General features: G+C 38.5%; 1 protein-coding gene across 1 annotated transcript; it reads left to right on the top strand.

The window, feature by feature from the left end:
• The first annotated feature begins 2214 nt into the window (after positions 1–2214).
• Positions 2215–13350, top strand: LOC126175686 (probable Bax inhibitor 1). Its single transcript, XM_049922619.1, has 5 exons — positions 2215–2459; positions 2969–3198; positions 10892–11118; positions 12236–12406; positions 12761–13350. The coding sequence occupies exons 1-5, from the start codon at positions 2416–2418 to the stop codon at positions 12785–12787; spliced, it is 699 nt and encodes a 232-aa protein (XP_049778576.1). The 5' UTR covers positions 2215–2415; the 3' UTR covers positions 12788–13350.
• Positions 13351–20739: the final 7389 nt, after the last annotated feature.

The raw sequence follows: 20739 nt of genomic DNA, 5'->3' as shown, positions 1-20739 counted from the left end.
TTTTCGCTACCAAAATAAAGTCAGTAATGGAAATGCTGGGATGACACATTTCCTGTTGTTTCACTTCTAAGTTGTTTAGCATACAAAACTGATCCAGAATATTTCTTAGGAAGTTTGATTGTTCATTACTGAAGTATATCAATTTCAGTTTCTTAATTTTGATACTACGTCCTACATTTTTGTATTACCTACAGTTTCTCATAATCTTAATTTTACAAATTGGTACTGGGCTAAAGCCATCAGCACATGGGACGAGGCAGCTAATGTTGATGTGTACACAGACAGGGTATCCCATGTCACGAAACACAGAACCATCAGCACATGGCACGAGGTGGTTGACATGATTATGCGCTGTCATTGGTCTCCAGCGACAGTTGTCACATTTATTTGGCTCGCAAGCTGTACAGTTTGTCGGCAAAAATGGATGCTCAAAGAATTCCTACTTTCGCTCTATTAAAACGATTATTTCCTTTCCCAACTGTAGGTTAGTCTTGTTGCTCTCTCTGTGATATACCTAAATAAAAACTTCAGTATCCATGATAGTGTAATAAGACACAATTTAAGATCCATGTCCACTCAGCAGTCAGGAAAGATGTCACCTTATATAAGTTCATCAAATCAAACATACTCACTCCTGACAAGAACACACTTCTGTTTACATAACATCAAATATTATAAAAATTGTATTTGAAACTCCCACAACCTTTCAGAAAACACGAAAGTGAATAAGAAACCCTCATCCATTCATGTGCCAGCATAATGTTGCAGTACTTCAATAGACTACAATATGCTGTGAGTCGTGAATTTTTTTTCTCTCCTGGGTCTGATGACCGTTGTTTGGTCCCTTTATACCCCAAACCAACCAACCAACCAACCAACCACCCAACCAATCTATTTCTTTCTCTGTACTTTGCTCTCAGAAATGTTTTTCACAATTGTATTATAAAACATGATAAGAACAACATGTTTTCATCAATTTTAAATGGATGGTTGCCCTAAAACTGATTACTCTCATTACACGCGCGATCTAACGCGAAAATAACTAAGTACGAAAATGCTTTAACCATTAATACCACGTTTCCCGTCAGACTAAAATCCCATCTTTCGAGTTGGCCAACTCTTTGTTAAGGAATATTGTTGACAAGATGGAAAGCTATAAAAATTCATGAAGCTGCATTCTTTATTCAATATTCATCTATTTAAAACGTGACTGCAGAGCTCGCCATTCACATATGTAAGAATTTTGAAACATTGCCAGGGTACAGATCTATCTTCAGGAGAGAAGTTTGCAAACCATTCCTTTCTTAATGCGGCCTGCTTCGAGTAATTATTGTTGCTAATGTTAATAATTATTACTGTAAATAATTATTGGTGTTCATGAAAAATGTCATCAGCAGCTAAAACCATATCTTATAGCATGCCGAATGTTCTCGATTGTAATGCACGCAATATGATATGTAATTTCAGTTCTGGTGACAGTGCTTCATGCATTACAGTACCTTTATTCCTAATCGTATAATTAATTTTGTTTAGAAAAAACGGGAACAGTGCTGGTGACATTCTAAGATAATTAAAAGAACTTCTTGGATCTCCCGTTATAAAATTATTTCAGCAAGGATGCTTAACAATCGAGCTGACGTCTTTTCTTCATCCAGTCACAAATCGAAATACGTTTCTTATTTTTTTCTTATGCAGCGATTCCATGCAATAAGCTTTAACTCGTGCAACATGCAACTGCCAAAACTTCCATTTCAGACATAACTCAGTTACACACAAAAAGACGAAACTGAAGTGTATACTGGTGTCGCCGTGTCTACAGTCATATATGAAACCACTTGCGTGCAACTCGTTAAAAAACGAGTGCCGCAACCCAATGTCGTCGTGTAAACTAGGCTTTACGTTCCGTTGACGCCTAGTGGGAATTGTCCTAATTTCGTTGTAGACATCATTTCTCTTATCGATATGTCTAGATGAGGGTCAAGGATCTTCGTGGTAAATATGTTTTGGCTTGTGGAATTTGTATCACTTATGGTATCTTATAACCTTAATTTCACCTATTGGCACTGGGCTAAGAGAACTGACATTGTGTTGACGTTTCGTCGCCACTATTTGACGTTCCCTTGACATCTAGCGGGAATCGTCCTTATTTAGTTGTAGATGTCGTTTCGCGTATCGATGTATATAGTCGATATTCAAGGAGCTTCGTAGTAAATATGTGTTGCCTGTGGGATGGTCGTACGAAATCTGATGTTTTGTGACGTAATAAAACAGTGACGTCTGTGAAGTGGGACGTGTACTTCCTGAAAATTAACCAGTCACGCATTAGCCAGTGGTGTTGTGTATCTGTTTCTAGAATATTGGTGAGAGCTCTCTCAAGTGGATATCTCGGTGTCTTGGCTTTAACCGAGTAACAAAATGGCCACTCTACACAGTTTTGTGCGCAACTTTAATTCTAAACTGTAAGTAAGATTGTTGGGGAGTTATTAAATTGTGATATGTGAAGTACTGCGCAATACTGATAAGCTAACTGCATTCGTAATTTGATATGTATTACTATCAGTCTAACTTTGAGTTATGAAATCGCTAAGAAATATTAAATTACTTATTTTCAGTGTCCCATGTGTTTTGTTAATTAGAGAGATTAAATTAAAACGAATGATTATTTCTGGGCGGGTCCAAACAGTGTAGTGGTTCAGACTACCAATAGTAATCATAGTGACATGTTAATTTGAGTTTTGAGTACATGTTACTCGAATTTGGAAGAGGAAACCTTCAAGATTTTTGATAAGATGCGTAGATACTGGTGACAATGCTATTTTCCTATTGTTGGACGTTATTTCGTATGTTCCATGCCGATATAATTCAAATTAATTTGTAAATATTTGTGTTCAGTCAGTCTATCCCTATATTGCCTTTGTAAGAAGAATTAGTGTTTAAAGTAATTACAAGTTTTTAATGTGTGTTCTAGGGAGGCGCCTGTCCGACAGCATCTCCAGAATGTCTACGCCTGCTTAACTTTCTCAACTGCTGCTGCAGCTCTTGGAGCATACATTCATATATACACAGAAGTTTTTACTGCTGGATTTCTCAGTGCTCTAGGAGCCATGGGTTTGCTGATGTTACTAATGGGAACACCATATAATGGAAAAAACATGCAGCTGCGTTTGGGATATCTTCTGGGTTTTGCATTTTTCTCTGGTAAGTAACTTATCAAACACAACACACTGTTGTGTGAGTAGTTCTTTTTTGAAGAGCTTATCATCCAAGAAAAGTGTGACAATCATGTTCAGTACAGATAGCACAATGGTGGTGTCTAGTTGCATTGCACGAGCCTCAAAACTATAGTACGATAGAATGGTTAACTCTTTGAGTGGACGCGCTGTTGTAAACAACAGTAGTTTTTATGGTTAAGGCATGATCCCGTAGAGACACAAGCTGTACGGAGGTTCTTTATTGAAAAGACAATGTTTCATGTTGGTGTAAAAGCGAGTGTGCTAAAACATAAAAAACCAACAGAAAAACATTGTGCAAATTCCATTAGATCCGAAGAGAAATGAGGTGGGTATAACAGAGGTTCTGCTTTTATGAAAGTAATTGACCTTAACTTTATAGATGAAATCGTAAACTATATAAATAGTGAGACACACATCAATTCTCGTGCAAAAGAGGTAATAAAGTGACGAAGTAGTGTCTGTGTTTGGGATGTGCTAATGTACTGGAACTCTGGGCAGCAGACTGCAGTGAGTTACAATAGGTTTCTGTTTTTTCTATGCTGTATGTGGTTTGTTGATATGGGAATGCGGAATGACAGGAGAATAACTAATAAGTTGGTTGCAGTTTGCACAGTACTGATCTCTTTGCTGCTAACTGCCAACGTTATTACAGCCTGGTAAATTTACGATAGATGACATGCTTCACCCCTATGGTGACCGCATTGGCTACTTTTCCTTTTCCTGAACATTGCCGTAATTACTTCGCAAACAAATTGTCTGTGAAAAGTGTTATGAAAGTGAACGTACATCAGAAAAACTGGCTAAATTGTTATTTAAAGAACTATATGGAGCAAAAGCTTCTGTTAATAAATGTTGAAGATAGTGAATATGAACTGATTTCTTCAGTAAATGTTATAGTTTAAGAAAAGTTTGTTTTTGGTGACAAATGACCATGTTGTAAATTTTACTACGCACGCCTACTAATCTGACAACAGTAGATGCACCTGATGGAGGGGTAATAATGGGAGTACCCAGGTTTTTATGATATTTCAATAAGATACAACGTTTTCTTCAATGGCAAAAATGTTAATTAACTGAATTCTTGACAGACCTGCAGCAAACTGGGCTATGCTGCAGGTTAGTCGGTCACTAAAAGCTCTATTCCAAAGAAATATTGTCGATGTTCTATTCTTCTTATCTGTGCACCTGTATGTCACATGCTACTACATTATTACATCATGCTACAAAGCAAACATCCTACATGTTCTGTTGGCGTGAATCCTTTGTATGTGGCATCATCTATGAAACATGGGACTTCTAGAATACTTTTCTGTATAGCTCAAATGCTACAATTAGATGTTCTGTCTCCGTCTTACTGTTTCTCATTGTGGTTTATGTAAACGTTGAGACATGCAGCTTAGGACAGCACAGTTGTTTTCATTTTTCTCCTCACTTAGATGATTGTTGCTTTTAAAAAGTTAAGTGTGTAAAGGGCAACCAGTTGTAGCTTGGATCAACTCTGGTTTTTTAATGTTTTGTATTAGTAAACCCCTTACAGTATTTGTAAAGGGTACGCTGGGTGCAGGCTCATCGCTGCTTGGAGTGATGCAAAATGGGTTAATGTTTTATGTAGGCCTAAGTGGAATTGCCCCACTGACACACACAATGAAGTACTTTAAACTGTAAAGTGTGTCATTTCTAGAAAAGTTGGTAGCTGTCAAACTGTGAAAGAGATTGAATAATCTTTTGATTTCTTGGCATTTGTTGACACTAAGAGGCCTATGTGCTATAATATTTGATTACATTGGCCATTAAAATGTGATGATTAACTCACTGTGTCTGTTGCTTTCATCGTCACCAGTATCCAGGTGTAATTTCTGAATCTGGTTGTGGTTAATGTTAGATGTGAACATCTTAATGTCATCGACACTTTAATTAATGAATTCCTACAGCCCTGTTTTGTCTTGCTGCGGTTGTATGGCAGTGTGCGGCATACCATATGATGTTTCCCTGTAGCTGTAATGTTGATTATGGGATCCCCCTCCCCCATGCCCTCCTCTCCATTTAAGGAGTACAGAACCTTCTACCTTGTGCAGCCATGATTGCAATTCCCCCCCCTCCCCCTCCCCCCCCCCTCTCTCTCTCTCTCTCTCTCTCTCTCTCTCTCTCTCTCTCTCTCTCTCTCTCTGCAGCTGTTTTTACCTTAGTGTTTTTCTGTCAACCATGACAACCTAGAGTTGATATTGTTGTGAGGACACAATTTAGTTTTGGGTTTGGTTCGTGGTATAAAGGGTCATCAGTCCACAATGTCGTCAGGCCAGTTTTGTGAAAGTGGCAAAATTCATCTGTTTGTGATTGGATTTTGTCGCTGTTGCCCAGAGCTGCAATTGACCATCCCTGACTCATCTTTGAGTTGGATCAACACATCCAGTTATGTCTTTGATATGTGATACCCCATACTACAAGACTCATCACATAGTCTTTTTTGCCAGTATTTGGTAGCAGTTAACTTTGCTGTGCAAGACTTTTAGATTTTGGGATAACAAAAAGGCAAAGATTATGATAATAGACAGGAACATACAGTTGATTGCATTGTCTATTAGGCCTTGGTGGGTCAAAAAAGAGGATGTTTCTACACAGTAAATGTGGCATAGAATTGCTGTGGGTAGGGATGCTGCATTGTAGCTGACAGTGATTGGGAAAAGTCGAACCTTGACGAAACATAATAAATTGAGAGCGCTGAAATCTCTGCTGTTTCCTGTCCGATGCTGAAACATGGACAATAACTAAAGCAGAAAGAACTGATGCTTTTGAGATGTGTGCATATAGGAAGTTGCTGAAAATATCATGGATTGGCAAATGGACCAAGTCATTCCTTCAAGAGCTCAGGGAGGACAAGAGGTTCAGTTTTTGTTTACAGTGAATTCTGCAGTTCTTTTGTCACATACTTAGAAGACAGAGGATAACTTGCTAAGCTGATCATCCAATGCAAGGTTGAAGGGAAAAGATTGCAGACCACTGAGAAAAGGTGGATGGAACAGATAAAGAACACACACCAAACATGGGACCAGCTACTCCGGGATGCAGATGACTGGGAACAATGGAGACTAAGCTGTTAAGAGGGTCGTGTTATGGGTCACCAATTTTCAAATATGAAACAACATAATACCGCCTTGATAAACAGATGACATCATAAATTTCGAGGTAATATGGGCATTATAGACAGCCAGTGAATTAACTCACTGTGTGAATGCATGGACAGACTGAGAAAGTAACTGGATCTCCATAAGATTAGGGGATTTTGGGCGTTGTTCTTCTGGTAGGAAATGAGGTTTTTGTCAGGAATGTTTTGTTAACTAGACTGTCTCCTTCCAGTGTAACTACCTCATACAATGCTGCAGTTAAGTCTATCACCACAACTTCCACAAGATAAAATGCAGAGGGTGACATCAGCATTTTAACGAGAGTTGCAGTACTGTGAATTTTAATGACCATGTTCTCTCCGTTGACTCATGTAGGTGTAGTAGACAACGCAATCTAAGACGCCACCCATAAGAACCAGATGACGAGAAAGTCCACTGACAGAGATTAAACAACCGGCTTCTAATGATGACACTCTTCCTATACTAAAACCCCATACATATCACTCCCAGAGGATTGGCGAAGATAAGATTGCAGCAATTACAGCTCACACACAGTCATTTAAATGATAATTTTTCCTGTGCTCCATTTGTGAATGAAATGGAAAAAGCCCTACTAACTGGTGTTCTGCTGTACTGTTCAGTGGTTCACAAAATGTAGGTGTGACAGACGTTAGACATATCTGTGTAACATAAGCAATGTTTAAAAATTTGCTAGCTCACGTGCTTCACTAGACCCAAAATTTGACAAGAACCCTTTAGCCAGTTATTTTCAGGGATATGCAGTAATTAACCTAAAGTGTATTGTATTTTACAAAGTGGCAAAAGCTTCTACAAGCTGAACATTGTGTTACGAACAGTGTGAAAATGTTTTGGTGTTCGTTACTTCAACCATCAGTGATGGTTTGAAATTTTTTTCTGTAGTTCTCACCCTGTGTAGAATGGTGTCTCTTCTTTCTTTTTACTGGGTTGACAGATAGTAAAAAGTGTTTCTAGTTTTCTTCTTTTCTTTCTTCCTTATTAGACAGTGTTGAGACTGCCTCCTGTGTGCCTTTATCTATCCTTAAGTAGAACTGGTCATCTCACAGGTCTTCAGTTTTCATTTCCATTCTTCTGGATATTATTCTGAGCTGCAGCTTGGTGGTATGGATACCATTTCCTCCAATGATTCAAGAAATTTCATAGGCTGTCCCATCTGCCTTGTCTGTTTGAAAATCTTCCAAAGCTCTTGTCACATGCTGACTCTAATACTGGATCATCTATGTTCTCCAAAAGTATGACCCACATTCAGATATTTCATCCCCTCTTAGAGCCTTCAATGACTAGTGAAGCAGAATTTTGTCAAATGATCTTTCACAAATCCGAAAGAAATTCTGCTCGTATTCAAAGGCTGCTAGCGGCACCAAAGTTAGTGTCCATTCCCTAGCAAATGAGACAGGAACTGAAATTGAAGGTAGCAAAGCAAGAGCTGAAATGCTTAACTCTGTTTTCAAGTGTTCCTTTTTTTTTTGGGGGGGGGGGGGGGGGAGACGAGAATTGCCCCAGTTTAATCCTCACACAATTGAAAAGATGAGTGAAATTAGTGGTGTTGAGAAACAGCTGAAATCGTTAAAATTTAACAAAGCTTCATGACACGATGAGATTCTTATCAGATTTTATACTGAATTTGTGGCCGAGTCAGCCCCTCTTCTATAGTTGGAGTCAGGAATGATGGCAGTCGAGTTTAGGTCAGTTATGCACATTTGCCACACATTCTCTGACAATGAATGAGTGTTCAGTGGTGTTTTCAGTGCCCTACTGTGAATTTTGTAGCCAATGTGATCTTCAAACATGATTGTAGTGAGTGAAAATGAGAAGTTGAGAAGTTCCCATATGATCATGTGATGTACAAACTCATCTGCAACCAGTGCACTGCTTTGCTCATCGGCATGACGACTAACAAGCTGTCTGTATGCATGTATGGCCACTGACTGTAGCAAAGAGACAGCTTGATCACACAGTTGCTGAACAAGCTGCCCAACACTGCTTCACAGCCTGTGCCATCTGGATCCTTCGTACCAACACCAGCTTTTCTGAATTGCACAGTTGGTAACTCTCCCTGCAATGTATTCTATGTTCCCGTAAGCCCTCTCCCCGCATGACTTCAGCCTTCACCACTCCTTGTCCTTCACTTACATATCACCTTCCATGCTCCCACTCCAGGACAGTGCAGTCTCTTAGTCCACTAATGCACCACTAGTCCTTTTTCCCTTCTTTCTCACCCCCTCCCCCCCCCCCCCCCCCCACCAATAAAAACAACCTACTGAGTGCTCCTATCAGCCCTACCTTGTGGCAGCCACATCCCTAAATGCTCCCACAAGCAGGACTATACCTTCAACCACTCTACCCCACTATCCTGACCCTCCCCATCCTAAAGGAAGTAGGTTACAGTACACTTGTTCGCCCACTGCTTGAATATTGCTCACCAGTGTGGGATCCGTACCAGATAGGGTTGATAGAGATAGAGAAGATCCAACGGAGAGCAGAGTGCTTCATTACAGGATCGTTTAGTTCTCCCGAAAGCTTTACGGAGATGATAGACAAACTCCAGTGGAAGTCTCTGCAGGAGAGACGCTCAGTAGCTGGTATGGGCTTTTGTTGAAGTTTCAAGAACATACCTTCACCGAGGAGTCAAGCAGTATATCTCGCGAAGGTACCACGAGGATAAAATCAGAGAGATTAGAGCCCACACAGAGGCATACTGACAATCTTTCTTTCCACAAACAATACGAGACTGGAATAGAAGGGAGAACCAATAGAGGTACTCAAGGTACCCTCCGCCACACACCGTCAGGTGGCTTGCGGAGTATGGATGTAGATGTATTCTGTCTCACTGCTACCACCACCACTGGATTGCTTCTCCCATCAGGTGCAATTATGACTCACTGTGGCCACAGTAGCCAGAGACAGTGACGGTGCGTGTGCGCCTGCCCGTGGTTTTTGTCTACTGGACAATGCCTTTTGGCTAAAAGGCAAAATGTGTAACAGTCCTTTCCTTGTGCCTCTCTGCGACTGTAATCTATCCTTTCCACAGTATTGTTATTCCATCCTAGACTTCCCATTGTGGTTAAAGTGTTTCTTTTGTTATCTACATTTTCTTCGCATGTACCTTTCTGGAGCCTGCATTTGTCTGCCCAACTTTTGTGACTACCATATGTAGGAATGCCCTCTGTTCCTCAGCTGAACTCCGTGTGATATTCGCTATTGCAGTATCTACACTCTCAGAGAATTCAGAATGTTTTGTATGCTTGCAGATACAACAAAACGAATGATGTGAGAGCTTAGCATAGCTTTAATGAAGACCGTATCTCAGACTTCCAAAGAAAGAGTGAGCTAGCATGAATGGTCTATCGAACGTGAGCTAGCATGAATGGTGTATCGAACGAAAAATCCTAATACACAAGCTGGTTTTTTATTTGCAGAAATTTTAGTGTGTCATAAACTGCATTGATGTGATGGGATTAATGTGGAGTCTGGGTATTTGAGGAGACTAGCTCCACCTATGCCACTTGCCTGTTATATTTCTGGTTAGCAGAATGGGTGTGGTGCATAGTCCTCAACCAGGAGACATATTGCTTCCTAGTGATCGAATGTGCATGTATGTCGCTCTGCGCGTAGGCAGGAGAGGGCTTAGGTGTTGGCACATTGAGTGGTGGAGTGATAGTGGATATCATGATGATAGTTGTTGGGAAAGAAAGCCCACCACTGCAGACATAGCACTGCCATTTCAGGAAGATTAGACCAATAGAGAAACAGGTTGTGGTTTGCACAGTTTTGTATGTTGTTTCCGAATTTCTTCTCTATTTTGAAATAATTTAGACCACTGATGATGTTATAGAGGTTACATTGAAGGCCTTTCTGTGGTACAGAATTGCATCATTGCCTTATTGTTTCATGTCCCTTTGATCATGATAGTTTTGAGACTTGCATGTCACTGTGCTTGATGCAGATTTCAGATTGCCAGATTGCAGACCAATCGGAACTGATGTTTTTCATGTGTAGCCAATTCAGTAGGCCCTGAGGGGTGCCTTCGGAGTCAATTTGCAACCTTACCCAGAAATGAACTATGTTCTTGCAAATTCTTAAAGACTAGTATATTATTTGTGCCACTGGCGAGCTCTGCTGCTGGGAGTGAAAGCTCAATTTATGTAATATGTAGTCCAAATATGTATTTCTGTGTTGAAACTGTGTGTGTGTGTGTGTGTGTGTGTGTGTGTGTGTGTGTGTGTGTGTGTGTGTGTGAGAGAGAGAGAGAGAGAGAGAGAATTGTTCGCTTCGATACCCTGGGAGCTGACAATATATATTTGCTAACAGAAGCGTGCAATTAAGTTTATCCCAATAATGAGCAGATTCTGTTGCTTGTGTTCAGTGTTTACAACAAAAGTAATAAAAGAACTGATTACTAAAGGCAAGTATATAAGTAGTTTCTATTGATAAGTGTCTTCTCTTTCTAATTATTCCAGGTGGCATTGTATGATTTCCATTTATTGTTAATTGCAGGACATGGAATGGGCCCACTACTGGATGCTGTAATTGAGGTTGATCCGAGCATAATTGTAACAGCATTTTTCTGCACCTGCATAATCTTCGTTTCGTTCTCTCTTTGTGCAATGTTCGCTGAGAGAGGGCGCTGGCTTTATCTGGGAGGTACCCTGCTGTCATTAGTCAGCACACTTTTCATATTTTCAGTGATCAACGTATTTGTCGGCTCATATTATTTGTTCCAGGTAATAAGTTTTTGATTTTATTTTTAGTTGTTTAGAATAGCACTGTTTCAGCACAGTATTTCAGGTGTAAATTTTTATGATTGGGATCTTGAATTAGAACATGTAACGGCATATGATTGTTTAGATGGTGTTTTGAGAAAATTTTTCACCACTTTCCAGAGAATATCAGCTTTTAGTTAAAAAATATTCGTTGTTTGTGTGAGTTGACATTGTAGATAAGGAGTGTTTAAATTTAGAATTCTGTAGCTTTACTCTTGAAGCACTCATCTCATCGACTAGATGAATAACCTTTTCAGTGATGTTATTACTCAAATTTATTGCGGCTCAGGGAATTTGGGCATGTAGCAGGCATGGTGCCAGTTAAAAGGTAGTTTCCAAGGATGTAAGTCTGTTTTGAAGAATACTATTTAGTACTGTTTGGGCACTCTATGACCTGATACTGTTTACCATTATTAGATTTACACAGTTCACTGTTGGGAGATGTGACTAAAATATTGTGGCTGTTAGCGGTCGTTTCAGTGTGTACATGTTAATTTTTGTGCACAACTTTCAGTTAATTGTGAATTTTATATCTGTATAGCTGTACTTTCAGCCCAGCCCCCCTCCCCCAAGTTGTGGCAGAGTTTGGTGCAACGTAACTATTAGGTGTAACAATACCAGAGAAGGGAAGTTGCTACTCACCATATAGCGGAGATGCTGAGTCACGATAGGCACAAGAAAAAGATTCACACGATTATAGCTTTCAGCCATTAAGGCCTTGTCGGCAGTAGACACTCACTCACCCACCCACTCACGCAAACGCAACTTGCATACACGTCTGCAGTCTCGGAGAGCTGAAACCACTAGGTGTGTTATAGTTGTGCTATGGATAATGTGTATAAGGTGTTTATAATGTATGTCTTAGTGATAATGTTTAGAAGTCACTTCAGTGTTCACTGACATAATTACATGTGCACAGTCCTTGTCAGATACAACCAATTACAGCTATTTGAAAGTGAGTTTGTGCTAATACTTGGACTGGTAATAAATTACTTGTTCTTCAGATAGTTCTCATCATATTATTTTCCTCTTCCCTTTTACAATAATTAATTTAGCACTGTGTTTAATGTGTTCACAGGCTTCTCTGTACATTGGTTTGGCCTTGATGTGTGCCTTCGTCCTGTATGACACCCAACTGATTATTGAAAAAAGAAGAAATGGTGACAAAGATTTTGTTGAACATTCACTTGACTTGTTCATTGATTTCATTGGAATATTTAGACGCCTAGTAATTATTTTGACCCAGAAGGTAAGATTTGTTAGTTTCAGTATTTTGAAAAACTTGTTTCCACATTTAATATACATGAAAGATGGATAAATGTACTGAGTATGTGATCTCTTACTGCATTGCAATATGATTCTTTATTTATAAAATCATTGCACTCTAATACCTGTTTAAGGAATGGGAAATTGACAAGTTTTAGAATCTTTTGGTTATGAGATGTTCGTATACATAGTGTTGCAAATGTTAAAAATACTTTTTATTGTATTACCAGCCCACAGAATAGCTGTGTATGTCTATAGTTTTATTTGACATGGTTATTACAAGATTTTCTGTTAGACTTTTATAACAATAAATGAACATTTTCTTTTTGTGCTACAGGAGCAGAAGAAACGTCGCAGAGACTGAGCCTCAATGAAAAATTATTATTATTATTATTATTTTTTAAAGTCTAACATAAATTGACTGTTTTTTTTTGGTATGTGGGATATGAATACGTATGTGTTCAATTTACACCAAATGTTGCAATTGTGAAAGTGTACTTGTGTTCGAATAAGAAACATAAATGTAAAAATAGTGATTGTCCAGTTTCACAAATTGAATGGGTGTTCAGATAAATTTGAATGTTTCCCTTCCATATGACTACCTGTAAATTAGTAGCCTAGATGTTTTCACATTTACAGTGAAATTTTATGTATTTTTCATGAAAATGTAGGACTGTTAGTTTACTTACACACAAATACACAGGTAGATACTTAGAAATGAATGTGTGTTGATATTTTTGAGAAGTCCCATCAGAATAGTCAGTTACTTAATCACAGTACCATTATTGTGTATTCTATATAACTTAAAACTAAAACTGCATTTATTGGCATAACATTTTAGCCTGTGAAGTCTGATAGCACAGTTTTCATTTTATCCGTATGTTTCAATGATATTGATATTTGTTTTTCATTAAATTCTCAAATATTTTTGTGCATTTTGTATTTTATTTGACTGTTCCTATCCCACCCTTTTGTTATTAACAAAATACTATATGTATCACAACTTCATGAAGCAGCACATTATAAACTGATTTATAGGGCTGTTGAATTGTTCTGTTACGAAGAATTTAGACGTTAAAGCAGGTCCACATTATTGCACAGTTAGATATTTCTCTTAGAAAATGGAGGGAAAAAAGTTGGTCAGTCAAGTAGAACACAAGATTCACCAATGAAGAAATAGCTTTTTTGAAAAGGGGGGAGGGGGGCGGCTGGAGGGAAGTTGTGTACTGTTTCCTTCAGAGTGGAATTGTTGTAGTAGTGGTAGTAGTAACTTCTGGATAAACGTAGTGTTGTTATTGTAGATAGAATAAAAGTGTTGTGGATATAATTGGAAAAACAAATCTCAAGATAGATAGCAGTAGCAGCCAAACTGGATGAGCTGATTGGAGGGAATATAAGTACGGGATAGGTGTTTGAAAAATGAAAGGTGTAAGTCTTGTATAAAATTTGGAAAGGGTATTAAAAGTAAGTCTGTAAAAGGGAGAATAAAGTGGATGATAGCTTGATACTGACATTACATCTTTTGTGCTGGTGAGAAATATGGCTATTATATTAAAGGCCTCTCAGGAATGTTGTAGGTTTTGTGTTTTTGCATAGACATCTAGCAGATGTTGGGCAGTTGTATAGTGGAAGACAGAATTTGTTTGATGTATAAAATTACATTAGTTATTGCAATGACATGGAACGTTCACTGAAGATAAAATGTGAGTGGTTGAATAGAATTGAAAGTTAAGTCAAGACTGTGAAATCACAATCGCAGATTTTGAATAGTTGTAACTTGTGCTGGCAAGACAGTAAAATTTTTAAATGTGGGCCAAAGATCTGGAAACAGGATTCAACAGGCAGTATCTCAGTATTTGAAAAATTCTTTCCTTTCTGTGGAATGGTGAGATGATGTGGGGGGAGAGTCGTCCTAGACTGTAGTGTCCTGCCTTTGCTTAGAAGTTGTGGAGGTAGACTTAAATGTATAAGCTTTAAAATGTAGTCATTGAATCGTGGCAGTGTTTGATGTCAAGAGATTTTTATTTTTTTTTATTTTTTATTTATTTTTTTACTTATTCTCTTCAAAGTGCAGTTTTAATGTGGTTTGTGGTATTTTTTTCTCAATTGCTACTACTATTAAGCCATTGCACACATCTGGTGCAGTGGATTTGAACTAGTATTGATAATCTGGTTGATAAACCATTCGTGATGATAAATGGTTCCATTAAGACATTCCAGCTTGAGTGCCCCTTGCCCCACTTTGCCCACAGGAGCTGGGCACTAGCTGCAGAGGTTTGCAGGAGTGGTCAAACAGCGAACTGCGGTTACTCAGAGAGTTTCGCTGTAGTCTATGCAATTATATGCCTCAGCTGAATGCCTGTGGTACTATAAGACTACCTGACAGGTAGCCTGTCACCTATACCTGTCTGGCAGGTGAGCTGCATATGCTTGTGAGCACCTGTGCTCTGTGGTAGTGTTGTGACCAGGCTGTGTTAAGCTTTCTTTACCATCCAGTGCATATTAATCTTGGTAGGCACCTTTGTTCATCCACTCATTTTGTACTGACCTTAATTCCACGATAATGCCTTTATTAGTACCTGAGATTTAAATCTGTAAAAGTTGGTTGGACTGCAGTCACATTGCAAATCTGTGCCCCGGCTGGAATGAATTGGCTGACTCCCATAAATAGTTGAAATCTGTCTTGACTACTGTTAAACAAATTGAAAATACTGCAATGGAGATATTTGGCTCAATCATGTGTCTTGAGTTACCCATAGTATCTCAAGTATGAGTTACCCATAGTATCTCAAGTATTACCTGTTCCGACTGGCATGGCTTACCCTCATGAAATTAGACCTGCTGTCTGTGTTTGTGTAAGAGTGACATACCTGTGGATCTCAATGTGCTCAGAAAACGGTAGTTGGTGTTAAGTAGTTGGTATGTTACAAACATCTGTCATTCAAAGAATTTTGAATTCTTCATGAAGTAATTGTGATTCATGTAATTTTTGAAGAAAGTTATTAGATAAAATAAATCTGCACAATTGAGGCCTTTTTTAAATGCTGATGTATGATGTGTGTATGGCACATAAACATATTCTGTGGGAATGTATAGGGCCAGAGCAGCTCCTGGTCAGGATAGTCAGGGATGTGGCCATCTGAGGGGTTTTCATAATAAAAGAAGTAATTGAACTTGGGAAATCTACTGCATTCCACACCAAACTGAGGCAGATGTAGAAGAGGAGTTAAGAAAATGGTGGCAAGGACATCGATATGACATACGTATATGGGAGAACTGGCTCATTCAACACAAAAAGGTTGTCAAGGACAGAGATTGCGAACAGCCCTATGATCTCGGTGTAAGGGGAGGGGGTGATCTTCCTTCTCTTTGCTGACTAGCAGAGATGGTGGTGATAAGCTTTGCTCTTGGTGTGTTAACAAAGTGCCATGAAGCCAAAGTAAATACTCTCAATTTCAGTAATTGTAAGACAGCTTAATTCTTCTATTTGTGCCATATTGTTGGGTACTGCACTGTTCCTCCACATTACAATGGGCACATTTTCAATCTTCTGTGACATCTAGCATAATTAACAGGTGTGTAATGCACATAAGTGGCATTCCTTTCCCTTCTAACAAAATAGACAAAAAATATCCACTAGGAATGAATGTGGCTTTTGAAGATTCGCAAGTACTTGTATCAGACAAGAAGAAATGAATCAAGTAGGTGTGAATATCAGGTATTTCTGATCAGTTTTAGAAGCATTAAGAAAAAGTGACTGAATTTAAAGAATTTGTGAAAAGCTGCAGGAGTTACATAATACTTTATTCTTGGGATTAGATAAGCTCTAAGAATATGATTTCTTAAACATACATATTTTACTGCTAGTTGTGGGAGATTTTGTATCTGTTGAAGCACTTGAGTCTGTGTGCAAAATCATTTGATAAATCATCCTACTGGTCTGCAGGCACAACCAAAGAAGTAACTTAAGGTAAAACCTATTCATAAGTAAACATACTCCTCAGGTCTTGAGTGTAAGATAATATTTGAAATGGTAATCTTTGTTTGACAAGACTAAATTTTCTATTGGATCATTCTAAGTGGTCTGTAAATGCTGTCTATACCAAGTATAATAGTTTGGAAATCTGTCCACGATGAATATGTTAGACCTATTGACAAACTAAAGAGTGAATTTGTTGAGGAAGTTTTAAGTCCACATGTTCAGTGACATGGATAAGCTGATAGTCATGTCGGATGACTTAGCAACAATTGTCTCTGGCTAGGACTGTAAAAGTGACAGCAGCTAAAGTTCGAGAAAATACCTGATAAAGCCGTACAAAATAATTTAGCCTGAGAACATTGAAAGGTAGCAAAAACAGTCAGTCATTTATAAACAATGTTAGGTGCTTCTTAAACTTGCTAGTGAACAGCACTTCTACAGAAAGTTGAAGTGCTGATTCACACATATTAATACAGGCGTGGATACTAAGAGTAGAGTATATGAAGTCATCAATAATTAACTCGACAAATGTCTATTGTGAGACTTTTCAACATGTATGGTAGTTTCCATCTAAAAGTGTTCAAAATGCAGCAAACTGTGACATGGAGGATTGAACTTAATTATTAACAAGTTTAGAGTGCCATTAGGCCGGTGATGGCATTGTGGCAGTCATGTTAAATATGCCATGAAGGAAAGCTGAGAAATACTGACAAGATTTGCATGTTACTGAGTGGTCTATATGCATCACTATGAGCAGCAGAGAAGTCACAATCTTCCAAAAGTTGCAGCAAGTGAATTAATTCTGTTCTTACCATTAGTTTATACCTGATTCCATGAACATGTCACCCTTCATAGAAAGAGCATCAGAATTGAGATGCAGTTTATATGCCCAGTATAGATAACCTAAGGCCTCTGTAGCCGAGGTCATTAACACACACTTGTGCAGTGGCATTCCACTCAGAGGTATGCTGGTTTGAATCAAAATGATTTACTTTGTTTTTAAAAAAAGAGCTTTTTTCGTACAAACTTCTTAGAGTCCAGAAACACTGATCATGGAAAATAAAATATCGCTTGTGCACCAGACGTCTTGAGAGCCAATAATGCAGGTAACCATGTGATTTCAGTATTTCCAGAAACTTGATTCTGTTGTGGACCAGTGTCTTCTAAGATGTGGGGTGTCTAGCCAGATTTGTGTGATATGAGATCATCTCAACAGAAAGCAACATATTTTCTTGGACAGTGCTTTATTGACAAACCACTCTTCTGTGGTGTGTCCCAGAGAAATGTGATAGCGTTACCACTTGTAATGGGCTTTCCATTGGTGTATTTCTCGTGACAGTTATGTATGGGAAGATGTTAGATATGTTGTCAGACTTTAGACAAATGGGGAGGTTATTTATAAGAAAATTTTATGTTATAAAATTTATGACATCCAACCAAGTCATTACAAATTATATTAATGTTAAGATAGACAACTTGCACAAAAGGCAGAGACTCAGGTTGTGCTATTAACAAAATTTTATAGTTGTTGAATAATGATTGTTTCACAGCTGGTCAACCATGTAATATAAATAACTGGAAGTGACAATATTTGACAATGTGAAATGGAATAATCAAATAATTTCACTCATGAGTTAAGTTAAAGGCAGATAATCAATTAATAAGATTTGGATAGATTAGTCTTCAGAAGTGGTTCATTATAAAGTGCTTGTGTGAGGTATTCAAAGATTCATTTGGTGTTATCAAAAATTAAAAAAAACTATGCATTGTGCAACTGGTTCTAGGATATTGCTCAAGTGTGTGGGACCTGTACAAGATAGGACCAATGGGGGATATTGAACATATACAGAGGAGGGAGAGTATCACAGAGATGCTGAAGGAACTGAACTGGAAGACTTGAGGATAGGCATGAACTATCCTGAGAAAGTCTGTTAACAAAGTTTCAAGAACCAGCTTTAAATGACTACTCCAGGAATATACAACCCCATATGTATCGCCCACTTAGGGATCATGAGGATAAGATTAGAATAATTACTGTATGCACAGAGCCATTCAAACAATCATTCTTCCCATACTCCATATGTGAATGGAACATGAAGAAACCTAAGAACTAGTACAATGGGATGTACACTCTTCCATTCACTTTGCGGTGGTTTGCAGAGTGTAATTGTAGATGCACAGAAAATTCAAAATTCTGAGAAGAAAGCATAGACAATCTGGAGTGTTGTTAGACATGGAATGAATTAACTTGATGAGGCAAATGATGTATAATACATTCCGGGATTTCTTGTGCATCAGTTCACCTTTAGCTTTCTTTGATTACCTCCATTGTCTTCGTCAGGGTGACTGACTGCTGTCAAAATGGCTGCTGAGGTGGCCCTATATAGCCTATAGACAGCTTCCAATTGGTTGATAATTATGAAGTGCTATCACAGGTGGTTTCAATATCTGCAATGGCGGTACCATGGATCCCATCATAACGTAAACATTACAAATATCTCTGCCTCTTCTCTGCGTCGAGAGCTCACTTCTGTGCATCGCAAAGATTATATCTGCTGTCATGGTTGAAATTTGTCTCGCACATTCTTATTCCTACTGCCTCTTTAGTTACAGAATCCCAGTCCTGGGACAAAATTTTTGTTTTGTCAAAAAATATTTTGTGTGAGGCTGTGATCAGCAGCTGCAGATCTCTCCAGTTGTCAAGTTTTTTAATATGCCGTTGATGTTATGACGGTGGTCAGAAACGGTATTGGTGGAAAGACTGATATCATTGCTTCCATACTCATAAAGATATTATAAATCCCTTGGATCCTGAGGCTGAGACTGTTAACAGGGCTTAGAATCTCCTTTCTCTTCTTAACTTGTCAGAAAATAGATCTCGTCTTCCCAGAACTCTGCCTATTTTGCTGGATATAGCACCACAGAAAGGAAGGAATGCAGCTGGTGGCTCATCATGTGAATGTTCAACATTTTCATGTTTCCTTTTCACTGAGGATGCTGCTTTCATATCACATGACACATAGCCGTTCTTTCGGAACACGTATTTCAGATGATAAATTTCAGTCTCTAATTGCTCCTAGTCAGCAGTGTCTTTAAAACTGCGCTCTTCTGAACTGGATAGTGAAAAATCTGTATGCTAAGATATAAATCAATGTGTGTTAGGTTGCGAGACACTGAATGGCCGATATGTCCGTAAGGATATTGTTGTACCAAAACAAGTAACAATGGCAACCTTCCTTCTTTCTCTATTTTGACAGTGAAGCAGATGTTTGGGTGCATACTGTTCCTGTGTCCGTGGAAGTGTTCAGTTGGTACACATGTTCCTGAAGTATGCATTTTCAGCTGTTTTGAATATTTAATGTATAGTTGACAGGTTATACGCACTCCTTTGAGTGCTCACCAAATTTTTACTTTCGAATAAGATTGATCAAATAATTTGCATAAACCTTTGCTCGAGAAATAGAATAAAGTGTATCACTGCATTTGAAAGATGACTCTGGCTTTTGACATATCTACTATGAGTAAGTCAAGTGTTTACGAGTGGTTTCAACATTTTAAGAGGGTAGAGAAGGTGATGACAACCCCTGGACACGTTAGCACGTCAACTACGGACAACAGTATGGAAGAAGTAAAGAAACAGATTCTGGAAAATCACTGACTCACCAACAGAGGGGTTATTGATGATGGCATTTCCTTTGGCTCATGCCAAGCAATTTTTTCGTACGTCTTGTGCAAGAAACGTGTAGCAGCAAAATTTGATCTGAAATTGTTAAATATTGTCCAAAAACATCGCATAGATGTTGCTCAGGAATTGCTGAGTGAAGTCGACAAAGATCGAGAATTTCAAAAGAATGTTATAACAGCTGACAAAACATGGGTGTATGGGTATGATGTCGAAACCTAGGTCCAATTGTCCCAATGAAAACTGTCTGAAGAGCTAAGACAAAAAAATATGACAAATTTGATCACGTGTGGAGGTTTTTCTCAATGTTTTCATTGGTTACAATGGCATAGTGAATCGTGAAATCCTGCCTTATGGTTGTATGGTCAATAAGGACTACTACCTGGAAGCTGTGCACCGTTTGTGAAGCAGTATGAAGAAAAGATCAGAATTGCGGCAAAACCATTTGTGGAAATTGCAATAATCCTCTTGCTCACACTTAAATGCTTTTTCATGATTTTTTTTTTGGCAAAAAACAAAGACATTATGTTGTCTCAGCGACCGTATCTTCTGGACGTGACTCCCTGTGACTTATGTCTATTCCTGGAGCTGAAGAGAACCATGAAAGGACATCATTTTGTCACCTTCGATGAGATAAAAACAGGATCACTGAAGG

The sequence above is a fragment of the Schistocerca cancellata genome, chromosome 3 (assembly GCF_023864275.1).
Source record: "Schistocerca cancellata isolate TAMUIC-IGC-003103 chromosome 3, iqSchCanc2.1, whole genome shotgun sequence".
Lineage (NCBI taxonomy): Eukaryota > Metazoa > Arthropoda > Insecta > Orthoptera > Acrididae > Schistocerca > Schistocerca cancellata.
This window is presented reverse-complemented; position numbering and strand designations above follow the sequence as displayed.

Excerpts from the sequence above, each read along its gene's own strand:
- LOC126175686 (XM_049922619.1), top strand. The coding sequence starts at position 2,416 with ATGGCCACTCTACACAGTTTTGTGCGCAACTTTAATTCTAAACT. Across the intron at positions 2,460-2,968 it reads CGCAACTTTAATTCTAAACT|GGAGGCGCCTGTCCGACAGC; the intron begins GTAAGTAAGATT and ends TGTGTGTTCTAG. Across the intron at positions 11,119-12,235 it reads GCTCATATTATTTGTTCCAG|GCTTCTCTGTACATTGGTTT; the intron begins GTAATAAGTTTT and ends ATGTGTTCACAG.